We start from the raw sequence: 25,468 nt of genomic DNA on the forward strand, positions 1-25,468 counted from the left end.
TGGTGGTGGGTAGCGGTAGTGGTGGAATATGTACAATATGAATGTACTTAATAAATGTAGTTAATACTACTTTAACCATACACTTAAAAATGATTAACATAGGCAAGGTGCAGGGGCTCATGTCTGTAATCCCAGCCCTTTGGGAGGCTGAGGTGGGAGGATTACTGTGCTCAGGAGTTTGAGGCTGCAGTGAGCTATGATTGTGCCACTGCACTCCAGCCTGGGCAACAGAGCTAGACCATGTCTTGTAAAACATTAAATTTAAAAAAAAATTTATAAATGGTTAAGATAGTAAATTTTATGTGTATTTCATAATATAAAAAGGAAAAATCAAGTGGCAAGTGTGTTTTCTATAAGAGATCGTCACATCAACATTGCACTGAAGTCATTATTACTGTGTTTCTATTCATTGGTTTTGTTGCATCCACTGTGGTTTCTGCTTTATAAGGGTAGTTGCTATGAGCATAGATATTAGGTGTTATATCTATGTCTACAGATACTTGTACATATTACATTTTCATTGTGAATACCAGCTTTTAGCATTATAAAGCATTCTTGCTTGTAGTATTTAACTCACCACATCAGCAAATTGAAGAAAAATCTCAACAGATGTAGAAAAGGAATAAAATTCAACTCCTTAGCAAACTAGGACAAGAAGACACACTTACTAAAACCTGACAAAATATCTACAGAAAATATAATAAGCAATGATTTATTAAAATATTGAAGAATTTCCTTTGAGATTAACAATAAGACAAGGATATCCAATATCATCACTTTAATTTTTCACCATTGTATTGGGTATCCTAGCCAGTGCAATAAAATGCTTAAAAGAAATAAAAGATATGAAGATTGAGAAATATCTATAAAAAAGCAGTCATTAAACACCGGTTATATGGTTGTATATGTAGAAAGAAGTGCAACGGACTGAGTGACAAAACATTTTTGAGAAGAAAAATAAAGCAGGACTTGTACCAGATAGCAGGACCTATTTTAAAAACCATAATAATGGAGACATTCTGCTTTGAACCAAAGAAAGACAAACAGATCAATAGAATAGAAAAAGAAATGAGAAAGTGTTACATACATATATGGACTTGATTTTTTTTCATATAAATTGCACATCAGAGTGGAAAGGGTGGACCTCAATCAGCTTAAGTTATAATTTAATTTTCTTAACTTTAGAGAAATATCTTAGGAGCTGATAACTCTCAGTATAATGATCTAATACAGTAATTTACTCTGTCTTATGTGTTTTTCTTCTATTAAATTCAACTAAAATAGAAATCTCTTATTAAGAAATAAAACTACCAATGTTAAGTGAACAATTTGATGAGTTTTAACAAATGTGGAGTCATGTAATCACCACCAAAACCAAGGTAAAGAACATTTCTATCATCCCACCAAGCTCCTTTGTACACCTTTGAAGTCAATCACCTCCCCACTCCCTGATCTCAGGCACTACTTTCTATAACTATGATTTTGTCTTTTCTAGAATTTCATATAAATAACATCATACAGTATGCTGTCTTGTATGTCTGGCTTTTTGCACGTAGCACAATGCTTTTGAGGTTCATCTATCTTGTTACTTGTGTCAGTAATTAATTCCTTTTTATTGCTGAGTAGCATTTCACTGTGTGGATAACCCACAATTTGTTTATATTATATATTTACATATTAACAGATATTTGGCTTCTTTCCAGTTTTTGTCTACCATAAATAAAACTTACGTACATTTGCATTCAAGTCTTTGTGTAAATGTGTTTTGATTTCTTCTGGGTAAATTCCTAAGAGTGAGATTTCTGGGTTCCATGTTAAGTGTATACTTAAATTTAGAGGAAACGTCCAAACTTTTCCCAAGTGAGTGTACTGTTTTGCATTTCCATCAGCAATATATGAGGGTTTCCACTGCTCTATACGCCCACCATTTCTCTTATCAGTTTTACCCATTGTAGTGTGTAGAAGCATCTCATTTTTTCTAAATCTCTCAATTTTACTAACTAGAAATTTAAACTATGCCAAACAATAAATGAGTAGTTAAATAATAGGTCTAAGCCTTTTAATGTTTATCTTTTAATTTTAAAGAAATCTCTTAAGAACAAATATAGCACTTGGTATGAAGACACAATTATACAAATTTCTTCAGTGTCACTTCAGTTTTTTTTCTTCTCTTAAATTCAACTAAAATATGTTTTTTTTATTTATAAAGATTATTAAGACTAATTTTACTTTCTCATCTATACTATTATGTATTTTTGGAAATTTCTACCATGAACATTTGTCGGTTTTATACTAAAAAAAAATAAATATTACTTTCTTAAAGAAAAAAATGAATTGAGAAAATGGTCTTTAAAATAGACAGTAGAGGCAACATAATATTGCTATTTTTATTTTGAAACTCTGTAGAAAACCTTGGAGCTACAACATTATCAAATTTAATATTCTTTATTTTCTCTTATAGGTCTAGTAAGACATAATTTCCTTCATTCCCAAATGAGAACTCAGCATGACCATTAAGGAGTAGTTCACAACAGCCTCCAATTATCTGACATTTGCCTAGTGCCTCTGGAAGACTGATGGGGTTTTTCCCCCTTGTTTTGGTTGCAAAAGTGGTATTGTATATCTATCGTACCTCCTGATCCCTTTCCCCTTCTCCACCCTGGAGCCCAATACCCTCCTAACCAACCCCCATCAGAACACTTAAATGAAGACAAAGCAAATACCATGTTCTCCATAAGTTATAGATAAAGAAAACATGGGATAAACACGAGTTATTTTTTCTTCAGTGTTTATTATTTTCATACTTACTCACTTAACACTACATAAAATCTAAGATCTCAGCTCTTGGAATACAGAAAAGTAATTTCAAAGTATATTTTAGCAAAATATACTTTATAATTTATATGAAATTGGCATTTGTGAATTATAGCACGCTAACGTTGCTGTGTTGCTTGTTAGGTACACTGCTTATTTGTACAGCTGCATCAGTCAGTTCCATGATTTCAGTACTTTGACCCACCACACCACTTTGAAACATGTAATTCAGGGCAAGTTTTATAATAAAAACAACTTGGCATTACTCAAAGGGAGTCAGTACATGTTTTTTGCAAGAACAACATAACTGTTTCATGATGCTTTCTTCAGTACACTACCTAATTCTGTTTATGCAACTTCTCACCAGGTAATTATTTTTTATGGTCAGTTTTGCTTTTCTTTGTCCTCCTAATCAAGGGAGAGTTTGTCAGCGTTGTTACCTTGACATTTCCCTCATGTCGAATAAAATCACCTGGATCGACTCATAATACAGGTTCTTTCTCTAGTATCATTTACATACAAGACAAAGGTCCCCAAAACATCATGGCAGATCACTAAAACTTTCACAGATATAGATCCCAAAGAGGCATAAGCTTTTACAAAAGTAAAACAGATGTGTTTTTCTGTATACATATGCGCGCACGCGCGCGCGCACACACACACACACACACACACACACATATACATATATGATAATTAGGTCCACAAGGTATGAGAGGTTGTTTTTAGAGATACTGGTTTCTGGATCCAACTGAACTAGAAATATCAACTATTGTTGAAATATCAGCGAGATCCAGCAACTCAGGATCTATCTGGAATAATTAGTTCGTGGGAAAATTCTAGGGCTCAGGCAGCACAGAATTAGGGGAAAATTAGGGGAAGGCTCCAAAAGACAGTTTCCAAAAGATAAGTTAGGTGAAGTCTGAGGCGTCAACAGGTGATTCTAGAATTAAAGCAAATGAAAGTGTAACCAACACATCACAGTAAGCGGCAAGAGACATGACAATCAAATGAATTATCAGCTGATTCCTGAGATAGGAAAGGGAAAGAAGAGATACTCAAGCATTAGACCATGGACCAAGAATTGCAGCTTTGGCAGCTTTGACCAAGCCATCCTGCACGAACCTTTCGGACAGGCAGAGCTAGTAAGTGGTCATCCCTACAACCCTGAACATTTCTCTTTCCTTGATGAAGCAGAAAATAGCCTCATCCCTAAAAACAAAGTCCCACGGAAAGAAGTAATTTCAACAGGAGATGTATTGTCTTAGACAGACTTCTTTGTTAGGATGTGATTTTCTGATTTGGGGAAATTTCCCCTTCTGGCATAGAAGAAAACAAATGAGAAAGATGGAATTCATTGGGTTAAATTTAGATGTTAGTAACTTAGAGGAGACATATTAGACAAAGTTAATAGAGCATGTATGTGTGACCACAGATAGAGATGAACGGAGCAAGAGATACCAAATATTCATGAAAAGCCACAAAGGTATCAAATATTCATGACACACTAAGTATACATGAGACATATAAAGGCCTCAATATGTGTGAGAAGTTGATTCAATTACCCACTGGTGACACTCATTCTGGCCTGATTTTACCCAAGAAATACAATAAAATTCACAACTGCTCAGAAGCCTAACAGGCAAGCTATTGCTGTGGCCAACTGTACTTGCCCCTGAGACCCTTCTATAGAGCAAGTGTACACTGTTGGCCTCAGGCACATTTCATCTGATTGAGTCCTCTGGCTCAAACGGCCACTCTGATCCTCTTTGTAACCCCAGTATTAGGGGAAAGCTCATATGACAGAGTGCGCATCAGGACATAAAAACATTACATAACGAGGATTCAGGTGTTACAGTCTTTCCACCCCACTGGCACCCTACAATAACAGTGTTAATCTATCATTGCTTTCTCCTTATTCTTCACTGTGTATTGCAAATTGGTTCAACAAACCAATGTATTTTGAGAATTTTTATTTGGTTTGTAAGGCTTTTTGTTCCATGACCTCTGGTATAGCTTGCTAGGTAGTTTATATGGAGGCTACCAATGCACCAAGGTAATTTTCCACAAGGTGCATGAATAGAGACAGAGACCTCAAAGACTTCTGGTCTTCTCTTTTTACTTAGGCCCATGAGCCCACTATCTATCCTAAGCTCATCTAGGCTCTAAATCTCTTCTCATAGCTCACTGTTCCCAATCTGCAACATGCTGAACTTGTCTCTATCTTTACAAGACAAAAACAAATCAGATTGAGAAGTGTACTGTGGCTGCAATAACAAAGCTGCATATCTCACTGTATGTATTGCCTCTACTAAACGTAAGCCAAACCTCAATAAAATAATCTTGATGAAATAGTGCAAAGGTCTGGTCTTTAGGCACAAAATGGAATTCATCACAAATAAACAAAGAACATTACTGGCTATATAAAAGACATAAAAAATGATCCATTCCAGATCACAACTGTTTATCTTTTAATTTAATAATGAAAACAGGTGCATATCAAGAATCACTCCCTCAGCAATATTTGTGTAAATGAAGGGTCCAGCTTAATAACAATGTTTCAACAGAAGCTATAACTACAAAATTGATATTTTTGTTTATTTTCATTACAAATAGAGCAAAGTTTTCTGCACAATCTTATGAAAGTGTAAATTCCAAATGCCATCTCTTGAATGAGACTAAAAGGATAGATTTTAAAATAGAAGAATAGGGCTATTGGAAACAATTCAAACTGTAAAAAAAAAGTCTTCAAATGCCATCATCTTGCTTCTGAAAATATAATAAAGAAGACATTTGATGCTTATTTAATTAAATACAGCTACAGAGAGAGCTCATTTCACTATTACAATTAACTTCCTCGTAATGCATGTTATAAAAATTCTCTAAATTCAACTTTGTCCCACTCCCATGCTTCCCCCATTCCCCACTCCCTTTAAGATCTTTTAATGAATTAAATTACCTTGACACTGTGAGAAAAAATATTTATTTGGAATATTCCCATGGTATCATGTAATCAAATACAAGACAGACAAAAGAGAGAGGGAGAGAGAAAATATGGTTGATTTTCATACATTTTATATGAAAATCAGCCTTATTATTTCACAGTGGTATTTCTGTAACAAAAATATTACATTAACATATATTTTGTGCAAAAATTCAACCATAAATAATGAGGCTGATTTTCATATGAAACTCATAGAAATAAACCTTATTACATAGACAGTTCTTGCTACGTATGTATGCTACATATATTTTACAGTTACATACAGGTCATCATTCCTTTATCCCACTGGACTGTGGCATAAGGGGCAGAAGCTGTAGTGGCTTATTTCCTGAGCAAGGACACAATGCTTGCATACACTACACATCCAGAACTGATTCTCAGTGATCGGGCTTCCCGTGGCAACGCATCTTGGCAGTTTCCCTTCTCCACTGTAAAATAAGACAAGAATCAATTCACTACACTTTAAAACTTCTAATTAATCTAACTTAATTTATTTAATACATTTTAAAAAATAACAAAACAATTCAAGATTAACGTCAAATACTGTCCTTTCAAAAAGTGTTCTCAAGAAAAACCTTTCTTACAATGAAAAAATAAAGCATGAATACAGCTGTAAGAAGAAACTAGGGTATAATGTTAATGTAAGTTGCTTCAAAATTTAGTGCTTTAATTCCTACATTAAACATTGTACATCTAGAAATCCAAGCTCTAATAAGGCAGAATGACACCCACTAATTAAAATTAGCCTACCCTTCCATAAGGCTGTCGTCCAATTCAGATTTTCTGTTGTCTGTTGGAGTATATTTGGTGAAGATTTCTAAAGCGAGGTCTTCATACTGCTGTTTCTGTTCTGAACTGAGAGTCTCTAAAGAAGTAAGTTTAATGAAAGCTTTTGAACAAGTCCCGAAGGCTCTGCTGGCGCATGCGCAGAGTGCTAGCAGAGAGTAGATCTCCACAGCAGGGATGATATCTTCATAGTCTTTCAGGTGAAGAGCTAAGAAAAAGAGGGCAATTTGGGTTTTTAAAAGTAATTATGAACATGCATAAGGAAGATTCTAAGTTAACGTGTTTTCACTGAACTTGCGTGAACTAACGCACTGAAAGCAAACAGTGCTGAGAGATGGGAGCACTAGGAGGAAGAACTAGGCTACATGATATCCAAGGTTCTGCGAAGCTGGCTAACAGCTCATGCTGTGAAAAGAGCCACCACCAAATGCTGCACATGGCTGTGCCAACTCAGAAATACACACACACACACACACACACACACACACACACGAACAATTTTGGTGTCAAAACACCCACCTTTTCTTCGATTATGTCAGAAATTTCTATGGCGCTTCAGAAAAAGCAAATGAATATTATACTATGTTATTCATAAACTGTAAGATAATACCATGTTTCCTTTTGTTAAAAAAAAAAAGCAAATCAGTATAAAACCGTATGTTTTTTCTTTGTATTTCTTTGGACAGATTATATTACTTTTGTATTATTGCTTTTGTTGTTTGTCTCACTGAAACACAAGGATTTTGAGAAAAAGTCAAAATGAGTCTCCAAGTTGTCAGTTTGGATAATTCAAGTTACAATATCTTCTTTGCAATTATACTGGAAATACAATCTTTCTTTAAAATGCACTATAGATTTTATATTAGATTTGTAACCAATTTGAATCTTTTTCTTCTCTAGACCTTAAAAATCTTTAAAATACTTTGTTACAGTATATCAAAAATTTCATAAAACAAGCTTAAAACAATATATTCCTGTGTTTTACAATCAGAATCCTATAAACTGGTTCTGGGGTCAAGTATTCACAACAAAGTTTAGTAGAAAAAATGTATATAAAATGTAACCATTCAGTTACAATAAACAATATCCTCGAATTTCACATCCAAAACACAATAGGTTCAAGGGTAATAATTTACAGGGGATACATTGTTTCAGATCATTTTAACACTGAGGAAAAAAAAACGGGGGCAAATAGAGATCTTCACCACTAGGTGAAGCATCTCAAGTTAAAGATCTAATTGTTCTTTTAAGTCTAGAAATGGTATATAAATTGTATATAATACAACTATTTTAAATAGCGTATAATTTATGTCAGATAGTAGTTAAAACTAAATGAAAATCAGTTATAAAATAAACATAAAAATAAAAATAATTTTATATATAACTAATAATCAATTAGGAAAAAAAATTTACAACCTCATTGTTAATGACAACAAAACTAGGAATAAACTGAAAAATAAACGTTTAGAGCCTGCAAGAAGAAAGCTACAAATATTCAGAAACACAGACACACAAGTGATTTTTAAAATGGATGTTTCTGACAAATATCACATGTTCTCACTCATATGTGGGATCTAAAAAGGTTGACCTCATGAAAAGTAGAATAGACTGATGATACCAGAGGCTGGGAAGGGTACGGGTGATGATGAGAGGTTGCTTAATGGATACAGAAATAAGCTCTAGGGTTCAATAGCACAGTAGGCTAACTATATTTAACATTAATTTACTGTATATTTCTAACTAGCTAGAAGAGATTTATAATGTTCCCAAAGCAAAGAAATCATAAATGCTTGAGGTGATAGAGATGGCAGATATCCTAATTACCCTGAGACGAGCATTACACATTATATGTAGGAAAATATCATATGTACCCCATAAATATGTACAATTATGTATCAATAAAAAACAAACAATTTTCAATGATGCTTCTGAATGAGAAAACTTATAAACACAGAAACAAGTCCAATAGGCCAGGTGCAATGGTTCATGCCTGTAATCCCAGCAGTTTGGGAGGCCTAGGTGGGTTGATCATCTGAGGTCAAGAGTTTGAGACCAGCGTGACCAACACAGTGAACCCCATCTATACTAAAAATACAAAAATTAGCTGGGATGGTGGCAGATGCCTGTAATCCCAGCTACTCGGGAGGTTGAGGCAGGAGAATTGCTTGAACCCAGGAGGTGGAGGTTGCAGTGAGCCAAGATTGCATCATTGCATTCCAGCCTGGGTGACAGAGCAAGACTCCTTCTAAAAAAAAAAAAAGAAAAAAAAAGAAAAAGAAAAAAAAAAATAAGTCCACTATTAATATTAATGCAATTCTAACCCAATCCAATAGGACTTCATTAAAACCTCCCCAACCCTCAAAAAGACTGTAAAGTTGATCTAGATGAACAAATACAACATTCAAAAAATATGTTTTAAAAAGGAATAATGAAGGTGCATTTAAATACCAGATATTAAAATGTAAAAGTAAAGAAGCTAGTAGTGGCATAGAAATACATGAATAGAAAATAGGAAGAGATTAAGAATATGTATAAATTTAGTTTCATGAAGGTAGAATTTCAAATCTGTTAAGAAAGAATAAACTCAATACATGGTTTCAGGATAACTTAACTGTTATAATAAACAATATTTAACAAACTTAAAGGAATTCCTAAGCATGGCCCCTGAGAGAAAAATATAAAGTAAAAGACTGATATGATGATATAAAAATATTCTATTAATATCATCATCACAGCTACCACTTATTGAGAGCTCACAAAGTCCAGGCAGCGGGCAGCATAATAAGTGAGTTTTCTTTTTGTGAACTTCTCAATCATTAAAATAACCACATGAGGAAGATACTGTTATCCTCTCTTTACACAAAGAGAAACTGAAGCTTAGAAAGGTTAAGTAATATAACTTACAAATGCTAGGGAAAATCAATATATATGAAAGAGGATTATTACAAATGGTCTCTAAAGAGCTCTTTTTTTTTTTTTTTTTTTTTTTGAGACGGAGTTTCGCTCGTTACCCAGGCTGGAGTGCAATGGCGCGATCTTGGCTCACCACAACCTCCGCCTCCTGGGTTCAGGCAATTCTCCTGCCTCAGCTTCCTGAGTAGCTGGGATTACAGGCACGCGCCACCATGCCCAGCTAATTTTTTGTGTTAGTAGAGACGGGGTTTCACCATGTTGACCAGGATGGTCTCGATCTCTTGACCTCGTGATCCACCCGCCTCGGCCTCCCAAAGTGCTGGGATTACAGGCTTGAGCCACCGCGCCCGGCCTCTAAAGAGCTCTTATAAAAATAATTAAAAATCCAAATCATCCCTATAGAATTCCAGAAATATTCAAATAAAAGAATTTCTCTAAATTTTTTTTTTTTTTTTTTTTTTTTAAGATCATGCCATTGGAAAACAGATTCATGACCTATTAGGATTAGAGTGTGATGTGCATTTGGTGATGATCTGAGCAGCAAATGAATGATGTCACCAATGTGACAGAGGAAGGGTGAGGTGATCATGACAGTGCTTGCCATGACCAAGCTGAAAGTAATGACTTAGTAATCCATATGCTTTGGCTTATAACATAATTATCAGAATTATGCTCTCTGGAGTTCATATATCTAAACTCTAGAATATTGTTATTGTTAAGAAATTGAGATCCTGATACTACATGTAAATAATCTTCTATCAGTAACAGTACACAAATACCATGGAGTATTAGGCAGAATGTTTGCACAGATCTGTGTTTAGGACGAGGAAAGAGCTACAATACACTGCTAAGGGGGAAAAGCACACGCCAGCATGCAGAAACATCTAAAAGGAGGTTTACCTAAAACTTAGCCATGATTATCTCTGAGTGATAGGATTATTTTATACATTATTAGATTATTTTACTTTTTTTCATATTTTTCTGTTTTGGTTGAAATTATTAGATAAGTATCACTTTTATGAAACACAAGATGAAAGCTATAGACATATATATGTAAAATATGAAAATATTTTAAAACATGGTTTTCAAAAAGTACATAAAAGTATGCTGCTATATGCCCAAAACTGTAAAAAACAAAATTATCTTAATATGTGTATTAAATATATACATGTACATATATTTTTCTCCAAAAACTATGAATGTGGCTGTCAAGTGCCTAACTTTGAATGGCTAGCCATATGAATGCTATACACATTCTTTTTGCTTATCTCAAATTTCTGACATTTCTGTGAAGTATGTGTTTTTTCTGTATTAAAAAAAAAACTTCAGCCAGGTGCGGTGGCTCAGGCCTGTAATCCCAGCACTTTGGGAGGCCGAGGGGGGTGAATGACGAGGTCAAGAGATTGAGACCATCCTGGCCAACATGGTGAAACCCTGCCTCTACTAAAAATTCAAAAATTAGCTGGGTGCGGTGACCGGTGCCTATAGCCCCAGCTACTCAGGAGGCTGAAGCAGGAGAGTCACTTGAACCGGGGAGGTGGAGGCTGCAGTGAGTGGAGATCCCACCACTGCACTTCAGTTTGGCAACAGAGTGAGACTCTGTCTCAAAAAACAAACAAACAAAAACTTCAAAATGGGAATGCATAAGACAAATTATATATAGCATAATCTCAAACATATGAAAAAAAAATCCATTCAGAAAAAATGTTACTGAAGGCCACATAAAGACAAATTGAAGAAGCTGACCCTTCATACTTGATTTATAATATTCAAACATACTATACACATCAGGTGACAGGCCCACCTGTCTTCAGTGCAGTGTCCACATATCCATCATAGAGCTGCCTCTGTGCAAGTATGAAAAAGTGGTAAGCCTCAGCCCCTCTCCATGCATTATCTGTGAAACGATCTGTTGTAGACAGAACTTCTTCTTCCAGCAAACCAGCCAAGGCAGAAGTGGCCTACAAGTAAAGTCAGCCCACACTTTCCGTCAGCACAAACACACACACAGTACCAACTCCCAAATAACAAGTCATTAAAGTATCTAAACGAGCAGATTTTATCATTACAAAACTACGATTACTTTCTTTTTAAAAGATGACGTATTACTCTGCCACCCAAGCTGGAATGCAGTGGCATGGTCATACCTCACTGCAGTCTCAAACTCATGGGCTCAAGTGATCCTCCCACCTAAGCCTCCCTCATCACTGAGATTACAGGAGCAACCCACTGCATCCAAAACAGACTTAATTTTTTATTGTAATTCATAGTTTGTTAAACTAGTATAATTAAACTTTAAAATATAACTGATTACATTTTAAGTTAGTAAGAAATTCATTTACACATTAAAATAATATATCTAGGATAAAGTTTTTTAAACTCACTGATTAGAAAGAAGGATTTCCCAGGTAAGTAAAATTTTTTAACAAAAATAAGACACTAAAGCAAAGACTATAGATTAGTATTACAGAAAAACAATTTCAATATTTCTAAGGAGAGATTTCCAAAATTGAATACTAATTCTAAATCAGTCATTCTTTTTATTCATATCATTTAAGAAAACAAATGCAGACATGCAAATGAAATGCCCTGTCCACAAGAGAAGTTTGATAGTTTCCTTTTTTTTTCTTAAATACTTCTGATGGTTTAATGTTATTTAACATGCTACACCTTACCTCTGAATTTTTTCCTCTAGCTTTTCCTCGCTGGGCATTCTTCATCTGTTCATGGTGTTGCTCTATAAGTAAGGCTGACAGTACATACAGCTTCTTGACACGCAAAGGTTTTGTTCCTTTCTTTGCCTCTTCATCTGCAATCTTTAAACATTTTTTTTTTAAATTGAAGGAAGTTACTTCTTATCTTTATTTGTACAAATACAATCATTTCCAAAACTAACAAATTTGATTCCTTAAAAAGGGAGGAAAATCAGTAAGAAGGAATATAAATACCACCTATTTAAGATAAATATTTTAAAACTCATTTTCTTTTCATTAGTACTTGTAAGTATTTAGTTCTTTCCTTAATATTTAGCCCTAGGAGTTGGAACTCAGATCAATCTTAGAAAACAGAGGTGCCAGTAAATAAATCCAAATAAAGAAAGTGCTAATGAAATAGCTGGTATATTCCATAACACAGAGATTTTTAAAATAATGTTCCAAATACACAAAGATACAATGGTGTTAACACGGTGTATCCTTCAGAAGCTGAAATTTATTTAAATAATTTTGAGATAAAATTTTTTTTCATTAAACCAAATGGGAATAAAATAGAATGCAAAATATGTATACATTAATACTGTACTAATTATCTGCCCTCCAAATAAATATTAAAGTGTAATATTTAAAATTTGTACATTTAAAAAGACTCAAAACCCTATTATCAACAAAATTTAATTCCCTATTGTAGAAATTTGTACTTAGTCTCAGCAATTTCTTTAACTCTTTGTTAACCCCAGTATTCAACATACAATTGTTTAGGTATTAGTAAGCTGCTAATATTAATAAACAGCTTTGTAAAGGCAATAAATAATACTAAAATAACATATACAGTAGTAATAAAACCAGAGTGGTTTTGCTATAATAAGTATTTGTTTCCAAAGAAAATGGAGAATGTGCTCTTTAAAAATGGTGACTGGAACAAATCAAATACTCACCAAGGTTTTTACATTACCTTAAACATCAGTTTAGCAGCATCAAAAAAGTAATTGGCTTTCCGATAGAGCTCTATGGCATCAAGCGTTTTATTCTTTTCCAATAAATGAGATGCATACTTAGCTAACAGAGATCCAATTTCTTTCATACTATGATTTTTAGCCAATTCAACAGCTTTGTTCCACTAAGAGAAAAATTACACTATTCAGTCACTCAAGTATTTACAGTCACATATATCATAAAATTCACACAATAAAGCTTTAAGTTTATAATAAAAAACACTGCTTCAAAATTAAAAACTGGTATGTTTTAAAAATAGCATTTAAAATCACAGCAACGTAAGTTCTATAAGCTAAGCATTTGTCAAAATGATGAAATGATCTCTAAGACTCTGATTTGCTTAAGAAATGCATGTGAAAATGAAAGTTTCAAAGTTTATAATCATACTAATCTTGTAATTCTAATTTTGCAAAACTTCAAGCAAGAAAAAGATAAACTTGTTTATATTTTATAGTAAAACAAGATATGCAACTTCAGTTGTGAAAATATCCTATCAAATTTAACATTTAAAAATTATTTTTATAAAGCAAATGGGGTTTTAAAAAATACTTTAAGGAAAATATTAAAAGAATACATTGGTAGTCAATAGTTTCTAAAATAACTGTATTTTTAGTTTAATTTCAGCTCTTAAAAATACCAAATGTATGCTTTCTATAAAGGAAAAGGAAAATAGATTTGCCAAAATAAATATTGATAAAGTAACTCAATTCCTTCCTCAGGCAATGACCGACCATTAACTGGTCCTTCTTTGGAAACAAAACCCAACCCTAATAAAATGCAGAAAATTATGAAATTACTTCCAGATAAAAACTTACCAGACTAAAAGCACAAGGTTTGTTCATGCTCCCAGACTGAGCTGGTTAGGAGTGGGTCACTCCTCATGGTAGCACTTTAAGAGGTAAGTGCAACTTTCTTGGTCCTCAACTAAGAGAATACCTGCCTAGCTTCTTTCATAAAATTCATGTCAAGCTCTCCCACCCTTACATTGGCAATAATCTTGAAAAGATCACTATGATGACTTTAATTTTGCTTTGACTTAAAAATTCCTAAGACAACAAGCCGCATGGACAGTAAGTTTCAGTTCCTACTTGGTTGAGATGTACGCAGGTATCTACCGCTGCCTTTGGTTGACCACATTTCAAAAATGCAGTCACTGCTTGTTCACACATTCCAACTCTGACAAACATTTGTGCTATTTCCTGTACAAACAAAACAATACTATCAGATTTCACAGACCAAGGAAATTACTTATATTTTAATTTAATAAAACTCCATAGGGACATATGAGTATTAAAGTTACTGGTAGTTACAGAGTTTTCTGTAAACAGATGCAAGGGCAGAGGATACAAATCTGAACAGATACTAAGGCATCACCTTCTATAAAACCAGAGCTTCACTGGCTCAGGCTGTGGATCTGATTTTTAACCAGGTCCTGAAAACACTGCACTCCTTTCTTCTCTCAGTTCAGTAGCTAGTACACAGAAATGTCAAGCTCCAAAATAAATCCCCTACTAGTGGGTGAAAAAAAACCTTTACGTCAATTGGTGGTATACTCAGTGCTAACCATTAACTAGAGACTTAAGGGAAATCTCACAGAGCTGTCAAATACCTCTATAAAGAAATGTCCAAGAGAAGTCTGCCATTAATCAGTTTAGGAAGCTAGACCCAAAACAGAGCTTCCTTAGAAAGTGGTGGCAGCGAGGAAGAACCACCACCACCAGCACCACCACCACAAAACAACTCTTACTTGTTCAGGGGCACTATCCATTTTCAGAAGGTCATTCTTTTCCTTTCAGAATACCTAATTAGCCAGAGGTTTTCCATCCCTAACCCTTCTACAATATTTTTGGAAGTATGAAAGCATATTTTATATCAACTATCTTTTTTAAAACAATGTTTATATTTTTCTGATTATAAGGGAATACATTCTAATGGTAAAAAAGAATTACAAAACACAAAAAAGTGAAATTACTCATAATCTTACCATTCATAAGAAACCTCTATCAATACTCTGGGGTAATTTCTTAACATCTTTGTCCTATGAATATATATGTATATGTTTGTGTTGTACACAGTAATACAATACATAATTTTGTATCCTGTATTTCCTACTTAAATATTATGTACACCTTCCCATATTATTAAACATTCCTCTATAACTCAATCTAAAATTTATTATTTTATTATTTGTTATTATAGTTAAAATTACTTAGTATTTACTCAGGAATATTACTTTTCTGGATATCCTACAGCAAAATGTTTTTCGGCTTCATCAGACACATCTAACAGACAGAACAAATGGAGCATACACACTCTTCCCTATACCCAGGGTTCTAAATAATTTCAATTTCTTTCCTACTCAAGAAAATCCACAGGATTGAAAATAAAGGTGAGTGAAAATGCCATTATTACAGAGATAACTGCTCAAATTCACAATAGGGAAAACTGAATTACCATAATTCTATACTTATCTATTAACTAATAGGCAACATTTTTGAAGTGGAACTCACAACTGATATATGTCCAGACTCTGCAGTTGAGAGCTGCTAGCTCTACAAGTATCGCACAGCTCAGTGATTTATATGGTAAACAAATAAAATACAAACATATTTATGGTATTCAACAATTAAGAGGTTCTAGAAGAACATTTGAAAGCAAGAGAACTCTTGCTTTCTCTCTTAACTTTAAATACTTTATTGTTAATATAATAAAAACTGAGCTATCTTTTTAAACTTAAGTTATAGCAAATCTCAAACAATTTCAGATTATTATGAGGCAAATCCCTACAACATATCATTTCATCTGTAAATATTTCACATATTCAGTTAACATTTAAAAAGCAATTTTATAAATCATAACAGACTACACGAGATTGTGATCATGTTAAAGTAGTAGGAATGTGACCGACTTTTCCCCTCCATTTTCAAGTATTCTATATTATTTATATATTGCTTTATAATTAAAATAAAAGCATCATTCCATGTCTAAGAAACTATAAAATTACAGATTTTTAATTTTCTTTATTGCAGAAGGTATTTCCTGACGATAACATAAAATTTTATAAAGTAACCTAACAATTCCAAAAGCTAAACTTTACAATACCTACTGGAAGTAACTTGTGGTTTTCTGGAAGTGAAATGGCAAGGTTCTCTAATCCCTCATAATCCTCTAACATATAGTAACATTCAGCTAAGCGTTCCTGGTTCCGCCCTTGTACATAATATTGTACAGCATTCAACCTGCAGAAAGAAAAAAGGAAAACCTTTTAAAACTGACATAACTAAGTATACTTCAAAATGAAAAGAATAAAAGCCAATGATTTCTGAAAATAACATATAATAAAGAAAAATACTTTTTAAACTTTGTTCAGAAATAAATCATAAAACATCTTAGAATTATAGACTATAGTCTCCAACAGTAGAAAGCTGCCTGGAGCTAAGTACAAGTTTTGTGTTTATACACTCGAAATTTTTATAGTGCTCATCTCATAACTTCACAGGATCTCTGGCTTTCCAAGATGAATCTAGAGCTATCTGAATTTTAGAATTCAAGAAGATGGTCTCTATTTCCCCAGCAATAAGCAGTACTCAGGCGGCTACAAAGTGTTGCATGAATGCTGGAGGTGCTCCAGGTGAGTTACATACCACTTCTGTCGATCAGCAAAGTAGTCTCCAATGGCATTGTTGGCTTGTTCCAGGAGACTGTCATCTGCATCACCAGATCCAGTTTTCAGGAGCTGGAGTACTCTAAACCAATCCCCCAGTTTCAGCCGGAGGCCAAGAGCAAGATCCCTACAAACAAAGGCATTCATTCATTCATCTCTGACAAATATTTACCAAGAGACTACTATGTGCTAGATACAGTTCTAGGTGCTCAGACTACAGAGCAGTGGACAATGTGACTCTCCAAACATTTTAGAAACAGCCTCACTAGGTAAGAGGAAATGAGGAGCACCTGGAGGTTATGGCTTGAATGTGTTTCCCCTCCAAAATTCATGTTAAGACTTAATCTCCATTGCGGTAGTATTAAGAGGTAGGGTTTTGGGGAAGTCATTATATCTGCCCTTACGGGTTGATTAATGCCCTTATAAAAGAGTCTTCAGAGAGTTTGCCCCTTTTGCCATTTCACTTTCTACCTTGTAAAGGCATAGCATTCAAAGCACCATCTTGGAAGTGAAACAGGGCCTCAACAGACACTAAAACCTGTTGAAGCCTTAATCTTAGACTTCCTAGTCTCTAGAACAGTGAGAAAAATATTTCTGTTCTTTATAAATTATCCAATCTCAGGTATCTTGTTATAGCAGCCCAAATGGACTAAGATACCAGAATAGGGAAAAGCAAACAATGTTGTGCCTTTACTTTCCTAGACTTCCGACTTATTTAGCAAAATTATGATTTAAATAACAATCATTTCTTTTCAGCAATTTCTTAGACATGATCAGGTTTATTTCAAAACAAAACAGCGTAAATACATGTGGTTTTATATTTCTTTTCAGAACTTAAGTTGTTAGAGATCTGGAAGTATAAATAACATTAATAAAAATGAGATACAATGTTTACAGCTGAAATGAAGTTCAGACAGACTCTCCACCTTGTGGTTCAGTGGCTAAGATTCTCTGCTTTTATAGCTGCTGCCTGGGTTTGATTCCTGGCCAGGGATACAGGACTTACAGTTCTTTAATTTAAAAGAAGAAATATTTATGAAATTCATACATTATTTTATATAAATTAAAAATGAAATATAAAGAACTAAACTCAATCCCTAACTACTTCTGATTTTTATTTTATGCCTCTTGACAACAGAAAATTAAATAATGTCCTAAACAAACAAAGAAAGAAAGAACTGGAATGATGAGCTATGACATAAATATAAAAGCTCGCAGTCTCTGTTGTTCTATCATTTCTTCCCACCAAATGAAAAAAAAAAAATCTCCCATAGTCAGCCATTATTAGATGTAAAAACAGAGAAGAAAACTGCCTCCAGACTATGAAACACAAATTAATGAGGGGCATGTAGAATATCTAGGTTGTAATCCAAACTTAAAATTAGTTTCTAAAAGAAACTGTATGATACACCCAATTTATTTATATTCCCCATTTGTAAAAAATAAAATTATGAACTGATCGAGTACGCAGGGATGCCTGTACCTTCGTAACTTACCTTCTGTCCATCTCAAGATACATTTTTTCAGCCTCTTCAAACCTGCCAAAGTAGCCAGCAACCTCAGTCTGTCTCATTGACTCACTCGGTAGTTTGCCCAAGTGCTTCACAAACTTAATGCCTTGGTAATCTTTGCAGTGCACGAATGCTTGCTCTGCGGTGTGTAGGTCCAGTTTCTGAAGAGCTGCTTCAGCTAGTAGGCGCCTTTATTTTAAAAGAACAAAAACACAAATGTATGTTGCAAATTACTGATAAACTAGTCTTGAATCACAATTCAATTATGATGTCTTTTGTTTCTAGAGAAACACAGTGAAAAGTAACTCATGCAAACATTTTTCAAATAATATTCTGCTTATTTTGAGGACTTCCAAATCTAAAATGAATTTCTATATTTTAAAAAGAAGAGCAGGAATGGAAGTCTATTCCCATTAGGAGGGTAGCAGGGGAGCAGAGACACAGAGCTAGGACTTTAAAAACCTACACCTGACATCATGGGAGAGTTTGCTTTTTATAAATACCAAAGTCGGGGGTGTGGATTGTCCTCTATGAATTGAGATGCATCTTCAATTCCAACCTTCTCAATCAGTGCTCGGCTATCTCGCAGAGACCGAATCTCAAAGTTAACTAGGTAATCCTTGTTTGGACGTTCTGGATCCTAAAAGTAAAGATGAAAACAACAACAAAAAAATTCAAATACTTGCCTTTAGAGTATGTGTTTCTTTTTTATAATTAAAACCAGAACGAAACAAAACAAGAAAAAAAAACTGCATCATATTGTGAGCAAAATAAGGAAGATAAATCCTCACGTTTGGGTCTTTTGAGTTATTTGGAAAACACCCAAAACCCACAAGTAAAGTCCCTCCTGAGGCAATCAGGCGGCCTATAAGGAAAGGGGGACAGAGGAAAATGGCAGAAGGGGTCCCTCACAGTTACGCATCCCTGTTTCCCTCTGCTCAAATTGGGTTTTCACCTTAAATGGGATAACATATGTCAAACGTTCAGCACAATGCCTAGCTGTACTATTCACAGTATTCAATAGTTATCATCTCAGAAATGACCTAATGCTCTCCTGCAAAATTTTGAACAGGTATACCATGCTGACTGAATCACAGCACTCCCAACTCTTTTCTGGCTGCTGAATTACTTACCTGTCTCTTCAACTCCTCTACCTGAGGCCAAGAACTGTGTCTTATTGGCTCTTAATTAACAGTTGCTGAATTAATGAATAGATGAACTTTGATTAAATCATTTTACCATTGAGAGTCTTCTTTACCTAAAAAACTTCATAGAATTCAATATAATCATCAATTAGAGCAACACCGCCACAGGCATTTTCAAGCATTCTAGAGCTTCTGGCAATCGGAAATTATCGGCCTTTCTTGAAAAACACTACTAATGATGAAATCTAGCCAACTAAAAGATTAATCAAAATAAAGAACTATGTACAGAGAAAATGTAGTAAAAAGCCTGGTAATAACTTTGAATTCTTATTTTCAGTTGTTTAGTCTTAATATTTAAATATGTTAAGTCTTTAAATATATTAAGACTAAACAACTGAAAATAAGGATTACTAGACAAAATTAAAATGTTCTAAATCTTGACAATGTAAAAATAATATAGTTAACAAAAGGAGAAAGACAAATGTAAGAATGTTATCTTTTAGAGTGGAAAGACAATACTTTTAAAAATTAAAATATAGTTTAAACTAATAACTTCTTGGTTTTTCATAATTCTTCTCAACTCAGGAAAATGGTATTGTTTGTAGTGGAAAAATATTATCTAAAACTCTAGAATTCCTTTAAACTCACTTTCAGGTTATCTAATTAAATTAACACCAAAAAAATGGATTGTACAATGATTCCATTTTTATAAAATTACTTCTGTTCATCCATCTAACTCCATCAAATCCATATTTCCATATGTAACTTACAGCTATAAGGAATAATGTTCTGATGTTTAACCGTAGTGACTAAAACGTCTGAGTGGTGGAATTTAGGGTTTTTCTTTTTAACTTTTTTCAGTACTTTCCTGTACTGCTTGAATTCTATATAATTCTGCCACTTTTTTAAAGCAGTAAAGTAGCTATTTTAAAAAACTGATTTAACCAACACTTTCTGAAAACCAACTCTCTATCAGACCCTTGCTAGATGTTAGGGATTCAAGAAGCTCACTGTCTATCAAACCATTAAATATATATAAAAACAGACAAGATAATTCAATCACCTCAGTTTGATTCTACCCACTTATGACTGACTTATGACCGTTTTTTTACAGGGCACTGGAAAAACCACATCTTCAAAAATAAATAATAATGTCTTCTTTCTCTAAATTTTTTGGGAAAGAAGACAAGCAGAAAAACATCTTCTGGCTGGGCATGGTGGCTCACACCTGCAATCCGAGCATTTTGGGAGGGTGAGGCAAGAGTTTTGCTTCAGCCCGAGTGTTCAAGACCAGCCTCAGGCAGCATGGCGAAACTCCATCTCTACAAAAAAATACAAAAAATTAGCCAAGCATGGTGGCCTGCACCTGGGATCCCAGCTACTCAGGAGGCTGAGGTGGGAGGATCACTTGAGCCCGGGAGGCAGAGGCTACAGTGAGCCACAATGGCACCACTGCACTCCAGCCTTGGCAATAAAGACAGACCTTGCTTAAAAAAAAAAAAAAAAAATCATCATTCTTCACATGTGAGAAAAAAGAAAAAATATTATCTGGTGGTACTGTATTCAAGTTAAACAGGCAATGAAATAAGTTCATTAGTTTTACAAGTCGTATACCTTAAACAGGGACAATAAAAGTGCTATCCAGAAAAGTCAAATAGTCAAATCTGGAGGTTACATAATCCTAGGTAATAAGAGCCCAGACCCCATTTTTGATGGTTGGCTGCTGACAGCTTTTAAACTTCACCCCTCCCTCTTCCCCTCTACCTCACATGGCCAAGCTGATGAGAAAGCCCAGATGCTCCTTCCTTTGGGGCCAGTGAGTTTCAAACCACATAAGCCCCTACCCATTAAAATCCTCACCCCAGGCCCACGCCCTAACTACTAAACAACAACAACACCACCCTCAAGCCAGTCTCCTTTCCCTCTGAAATGCTCTGGAGCTATTTCAGACAACTTGGGAAGGCTGCCCTTCTCTCTCCTAAAAGCCTCATTGTGAAAAATACATTCTTGGTGTGTCTATGGTATCACTAAGCTTTACATCCAAACCAAATTTTGGGTGGGGGCCCACCTGTTGTCACATGGTGATTATAATACAGAAAAATGAAACTGGTTCACAATAAAAGAGCCATAATTTACATATCAAACCCAAATACGAAAACCTATTCCAAATTGCAACTAACTGCTGGAAATTTTAAATCTACGGTCTCAATTCAAAAACTATCTATATTACATAGAAAAAGTTAATGCTTTGGCTAAAATGAAGTTAAAACTTTCTCAGTATATTCTTAAAGAAAAAAAATTCTCAGAGGATGGTCAGCAAAGGCCAATGCAGGGATTCAAAATCATGTCTTGAATTTTTTTTTTTTTAAAAAAGGATTATTTACAAAACCTGGGAAAAAATGGAAAGATAGGTCTCTAAAAATATGTTACTGGCCTGACGCGGTGGCTCACACCTGTAATCCCAGCACACTGGGAGACTGAGACAGGCAGATCACCTGAGGTCGGGTGTTCTAGACCAGCTTGACCAACATGGAGAAAACCTGTCTCTACTAAAAATACAAAATTAGCTGGGCATGGTGGTGCCTGCCTGTAATCCCAGCTACTCGAGAGGCTGAGGCAGGAGAATCACTTGAATCTGGGAGGTAGAGGTTGCAGTGAGCCAAGGTCGCACCATTGCACTCCAGCCTGGGCAACAAGAGGAAATTCCATCTCAAACAAAAAGAAAAAAAAAAGTTACTCAGTATCTTAGAACTAGAAAACGGCTAAACTCTTTAAATATTTCTTTAGTACCTCTTTGTTATTACTGCAAAAACAATGACAACAATTAGCACTCTTTTTTTTTTTAGCTCTCACTTGGCTATGTTATAGCATTGTGTGAATTGCTTTTCACATATTGTCTTATATAATAACAATCCTATAAGTATTATTATTATCCATATCTTATAAAGGCAATAACTGAGACTCATACATTTTTATCATCATTTTACAGGAAAGGAACCCCTGGCTCCACACTGTTAATCAGGCCATACACTGGGGCAAAACCCCATTTTTTAAAAAATGATTATTTAAAAATCCTTTTTTAAAGGATTTTTACACGGCCCCGTCCAGAAATACATAATCCCCAGTCAAGCTAGCAACAGAAATGTAACTTTTTAGGAATTACCTTTAATATCTCATCCAAAAGAACAGATTTAATTTCTAAATCCTCAAAATTACAAATATATCCAGAGGTCTGAATGGGTTCCTTTAAAGACAAAAGCAAATGTTATGTTTCATTATGCAACATTTCCTCTCTTTTAACAAATCATGCTTTTAAATTTTATTATCATAGTTTTCAGGTAAACAGAAGAGAGAATGTCATTAACACCCATATACCCATAACCTAAATAATTAACATTTTGGTAAATATGCTTCATTTAATTTCTTGGCTGAAGTATTGTAAAGTAAATACAGTAAATTATGAACAGCATGATATCTCACCCCTAAATACTTCAGTACATATCTTTAAAACATAATAATTTTCTCTTACATGGCCACATTACTATGATCACACCTTACATAATTAATATTAATTATCTAATAGCATCTAATATTCAGTTCAATTTTCTCAATTAATAAAAAAGTCTTATATAATAGCTTGAAAATTCTAGTTCATGTAATTCAATATTAAAGTTAATTCTTCATAAAACTGATAAACGTTATATTTGTATGTAAGCCCATCTGTCGAAGAAATCCCATGCCACACTGAACAGTCTCTCCTCTGTAACATGAGCCAGAATGCATTCCTGATATATTTCTTACATATGAAGATTTATTTGCCAATATGAAAGTGCATGAGACTGTTATATGTCTGTCTCTTATCCTAGTGTTATACAGGCTTGTTGAAATAAAGAATAGGATATGCATATTATAAAGTAAAGTAGTTTCCCTAGATCTTCAGTAGAAAAAAATGGTATCAATATTATATAGACAAAAATAAATAAACTGCCGATATACTTAATACCTCTAAGAATACTATAAAAAAATTAGAATAATGTCTGGTAATAGAAATAGTATAAGATTGCAATTTTTATAACTATGTGTGTGTACATATATCATAAAGTAGAAAGTAACCAAAATCCAAATGAAATAACATTTCAGATTTATAATGCTGAAAGTTGGTCCTTCACATATAATTCAGAAATTATAATGAAAAGAAGATATCAAAAAGATTAAAACAAGAGGTTAAAAACAATCATATTTAGTTTGACGTCAGTATGTTTAAGCATGAGGTTCTTGTATATCTACTATGAGAGTTTAGAGGGTTTTAAAATGTTTTTCAGGGCAGGCCTGATGGCTCAGGCCTTTAATCTCAGCACTTTGGGAGGCTGAAGCAAGAGGAACATTTGAGGCCTAGAGTTTGCGACCAGCCTGGCCAACACAGTGAAACCCCATCTGTAAAAAAAATTACAATAAAAAAGTGGTTTTTCTTTTAAAAAGTGCAAATTGTTGAACAAAATAGTCAAGTCATATAAGGAAATTTCATAAAACCCTTTTATTGCCTTTAAAAAGTGTTATATTACATAAAGGTAAATAATATGCTTAAAGCATATTATTTGCTCTTAAAGAGCAAAAACCAAAGAATCAAAACAAAATTGAATTCAAAAAGAAAGCGTATGTAGTAAGATATTTCTTATAGAATATAGGGACCTTTTGTATACCTTGATTATTTTGATACTATATGTAAACCAAATATATTTGTATAAACACGCGTATCATTAAAATTTGTTTTTATTTTTGGCTAGACAGTGCAACAAAACAAGATAATCAAAAGATAAATTCATAAAAGATGATCTATGGAAAAAGAAATACTACCAAAACAAAAGAGAGAAAGATGGAGAGAGAGATCAAAAAACCAAGAGTTAAAAAAAAAATCTGATTATTAGTACATAAGTAAATATACAGATTTATGTAATTCATCTTTTTAAAATTCACCTTCTGCTTGGATTAACCAATTTTCTTTAGTTTCCAAAATTCATTAGCTATCCATCTATGCACTTCATTTAAATATGAAGTTCAGACGAGCAGGGTACACTCACCTAAGCAGTATGCAAGATACTTCTTTTTATCAAAAAAGTATCCAAAGCTTTAATAATCTATACTATATCAAGAAATATTGGCACCCTTATTCAGCACACAAGTCAGAAGGCCTCATAACATGTACAATATAATGAGTATCCTGAAGTACCCTTATTTGTCCTACAATTTTAGCATATTGTGACATACTGACGTTTGCATATACCTAAGTGAGTTTAGGGATTATATTACCTAATTTTAGCTAACCCTCACAAATTGGACAAGTGGCTTCAAAAGCTTCTTGCGAAGAACTTGTAGATGGAAAGTAATATTATAATGCAAGCACAAGCAAACAAGGAAAGACAGAACTGACACCTCTCTTACCCCAGCACCAAACCTTGTGTCAGTCACATTACAGTGTGAAAACAATGACAATCCTATCAAGTCTGACCAAAAGTCAGCTAAAAGGTCAAAATCATCAAGTAGAATATTTGAAACATGAGACTTTTATCCACTAAGTTAACAAAACCTTGCTCTAATGTGCATTATGCTGATACACTAGCTAATGGTAGAATGAACCACAGCAATTAGCATGACATATAAAAATTAAGTTATGTCATCTGGTAAAATCTATTTTTCTCATTCTTTTAAAATTTCTATTTTGGGGCATGATTCATAATATATTAATATGGCTGGTCATGTAAATAATTTATAAATAAATATGTATATATAAGAGCATATATTCAAAAATTTGGAAGCCCCTTGTTTGGAAAATAAGCCAATACACAAAAATGAGAGTCTGGTTGATGAAATTATGAGATATGAAAGAAACATGAATATGAAATTGCAGTGCCAATGAGAAGGAA

The 25,468-nt window shown here is 33.9% G+C and overlaps 1 protein-coding gene across 2 annotated transcripts in view; it reads right to left on the reverse strand.

The window, feature by feature from the left end:
• Positions 1-5,268: 5,268 nt before the first annotated feature.
• The window catches only part of WDR35 (WD repeat domain 35), a 65,456-nt gene continuing 45,256 nt past the window's right edge, over positions 5,269-25,468 (reverse strand). For both annotated transcript variants that reach the window (XM_012475097.3, XM_012475096.2), the window contains 11 exons: positions 22,711-22,791; positions 18,906-19,042; positions 18,388-18,591; positions 16,872-17,018; positions 16,334-16,466; positions 14,316-14,426; positions 13,187-13,351; positions 12,193-12,333; positions 11,322-11,478; positions 6,569-6,812; positions 5,269-6,246 (listed from right to left, as the gene is read on the reverse strand). In XM_012475097.3, coding sequence (XP_012330520.2) covers positions 6,096-6,246; positions 6,569-6,812; positions 11,322-11,478; positions 12,193-12,333; positions 13,187-13,351; positions 14,316-14,426; positions 16,334-16,466; positions 16,872-17,018; positions 18,388-18,591; positions 18,906-19,042; positions 22,711-22,791 — 1,671 coding nt within the window. In that variant the 3' untranslated portion in view covers positions 5,269-6,095. The remainder of the gene's footprint in view (positions 6,247-6,568; positions 6,813-11,321; positions 11,479-12,192; positions 12,334-13,186; positions 13,352-14,315; positions 14,427-16,333; positions 16,467-16,871; positions 17,019-18,387; positions 18,592-18,905; positions 19,043-22,710; positions 22,792-25,468) is intronic.

The sequence above is a fragment of the Aotus nancymaae genome, unplaced genomic scaffold, assembly GCF_030222135.1.
Source record: "Aotus nancymaae isolate 86718 unplaced genomic scaffold, 86718_ANA_hifiasm-v0.15.2.pri h1tg000057l, whole genome shotgun sequence".
NCBI classification, from domain to species: Eukaryota; Metazoa; Chordata; class Mammalia; order Primates; family Aotidae; genus Aotus; species Aotus nancymaae.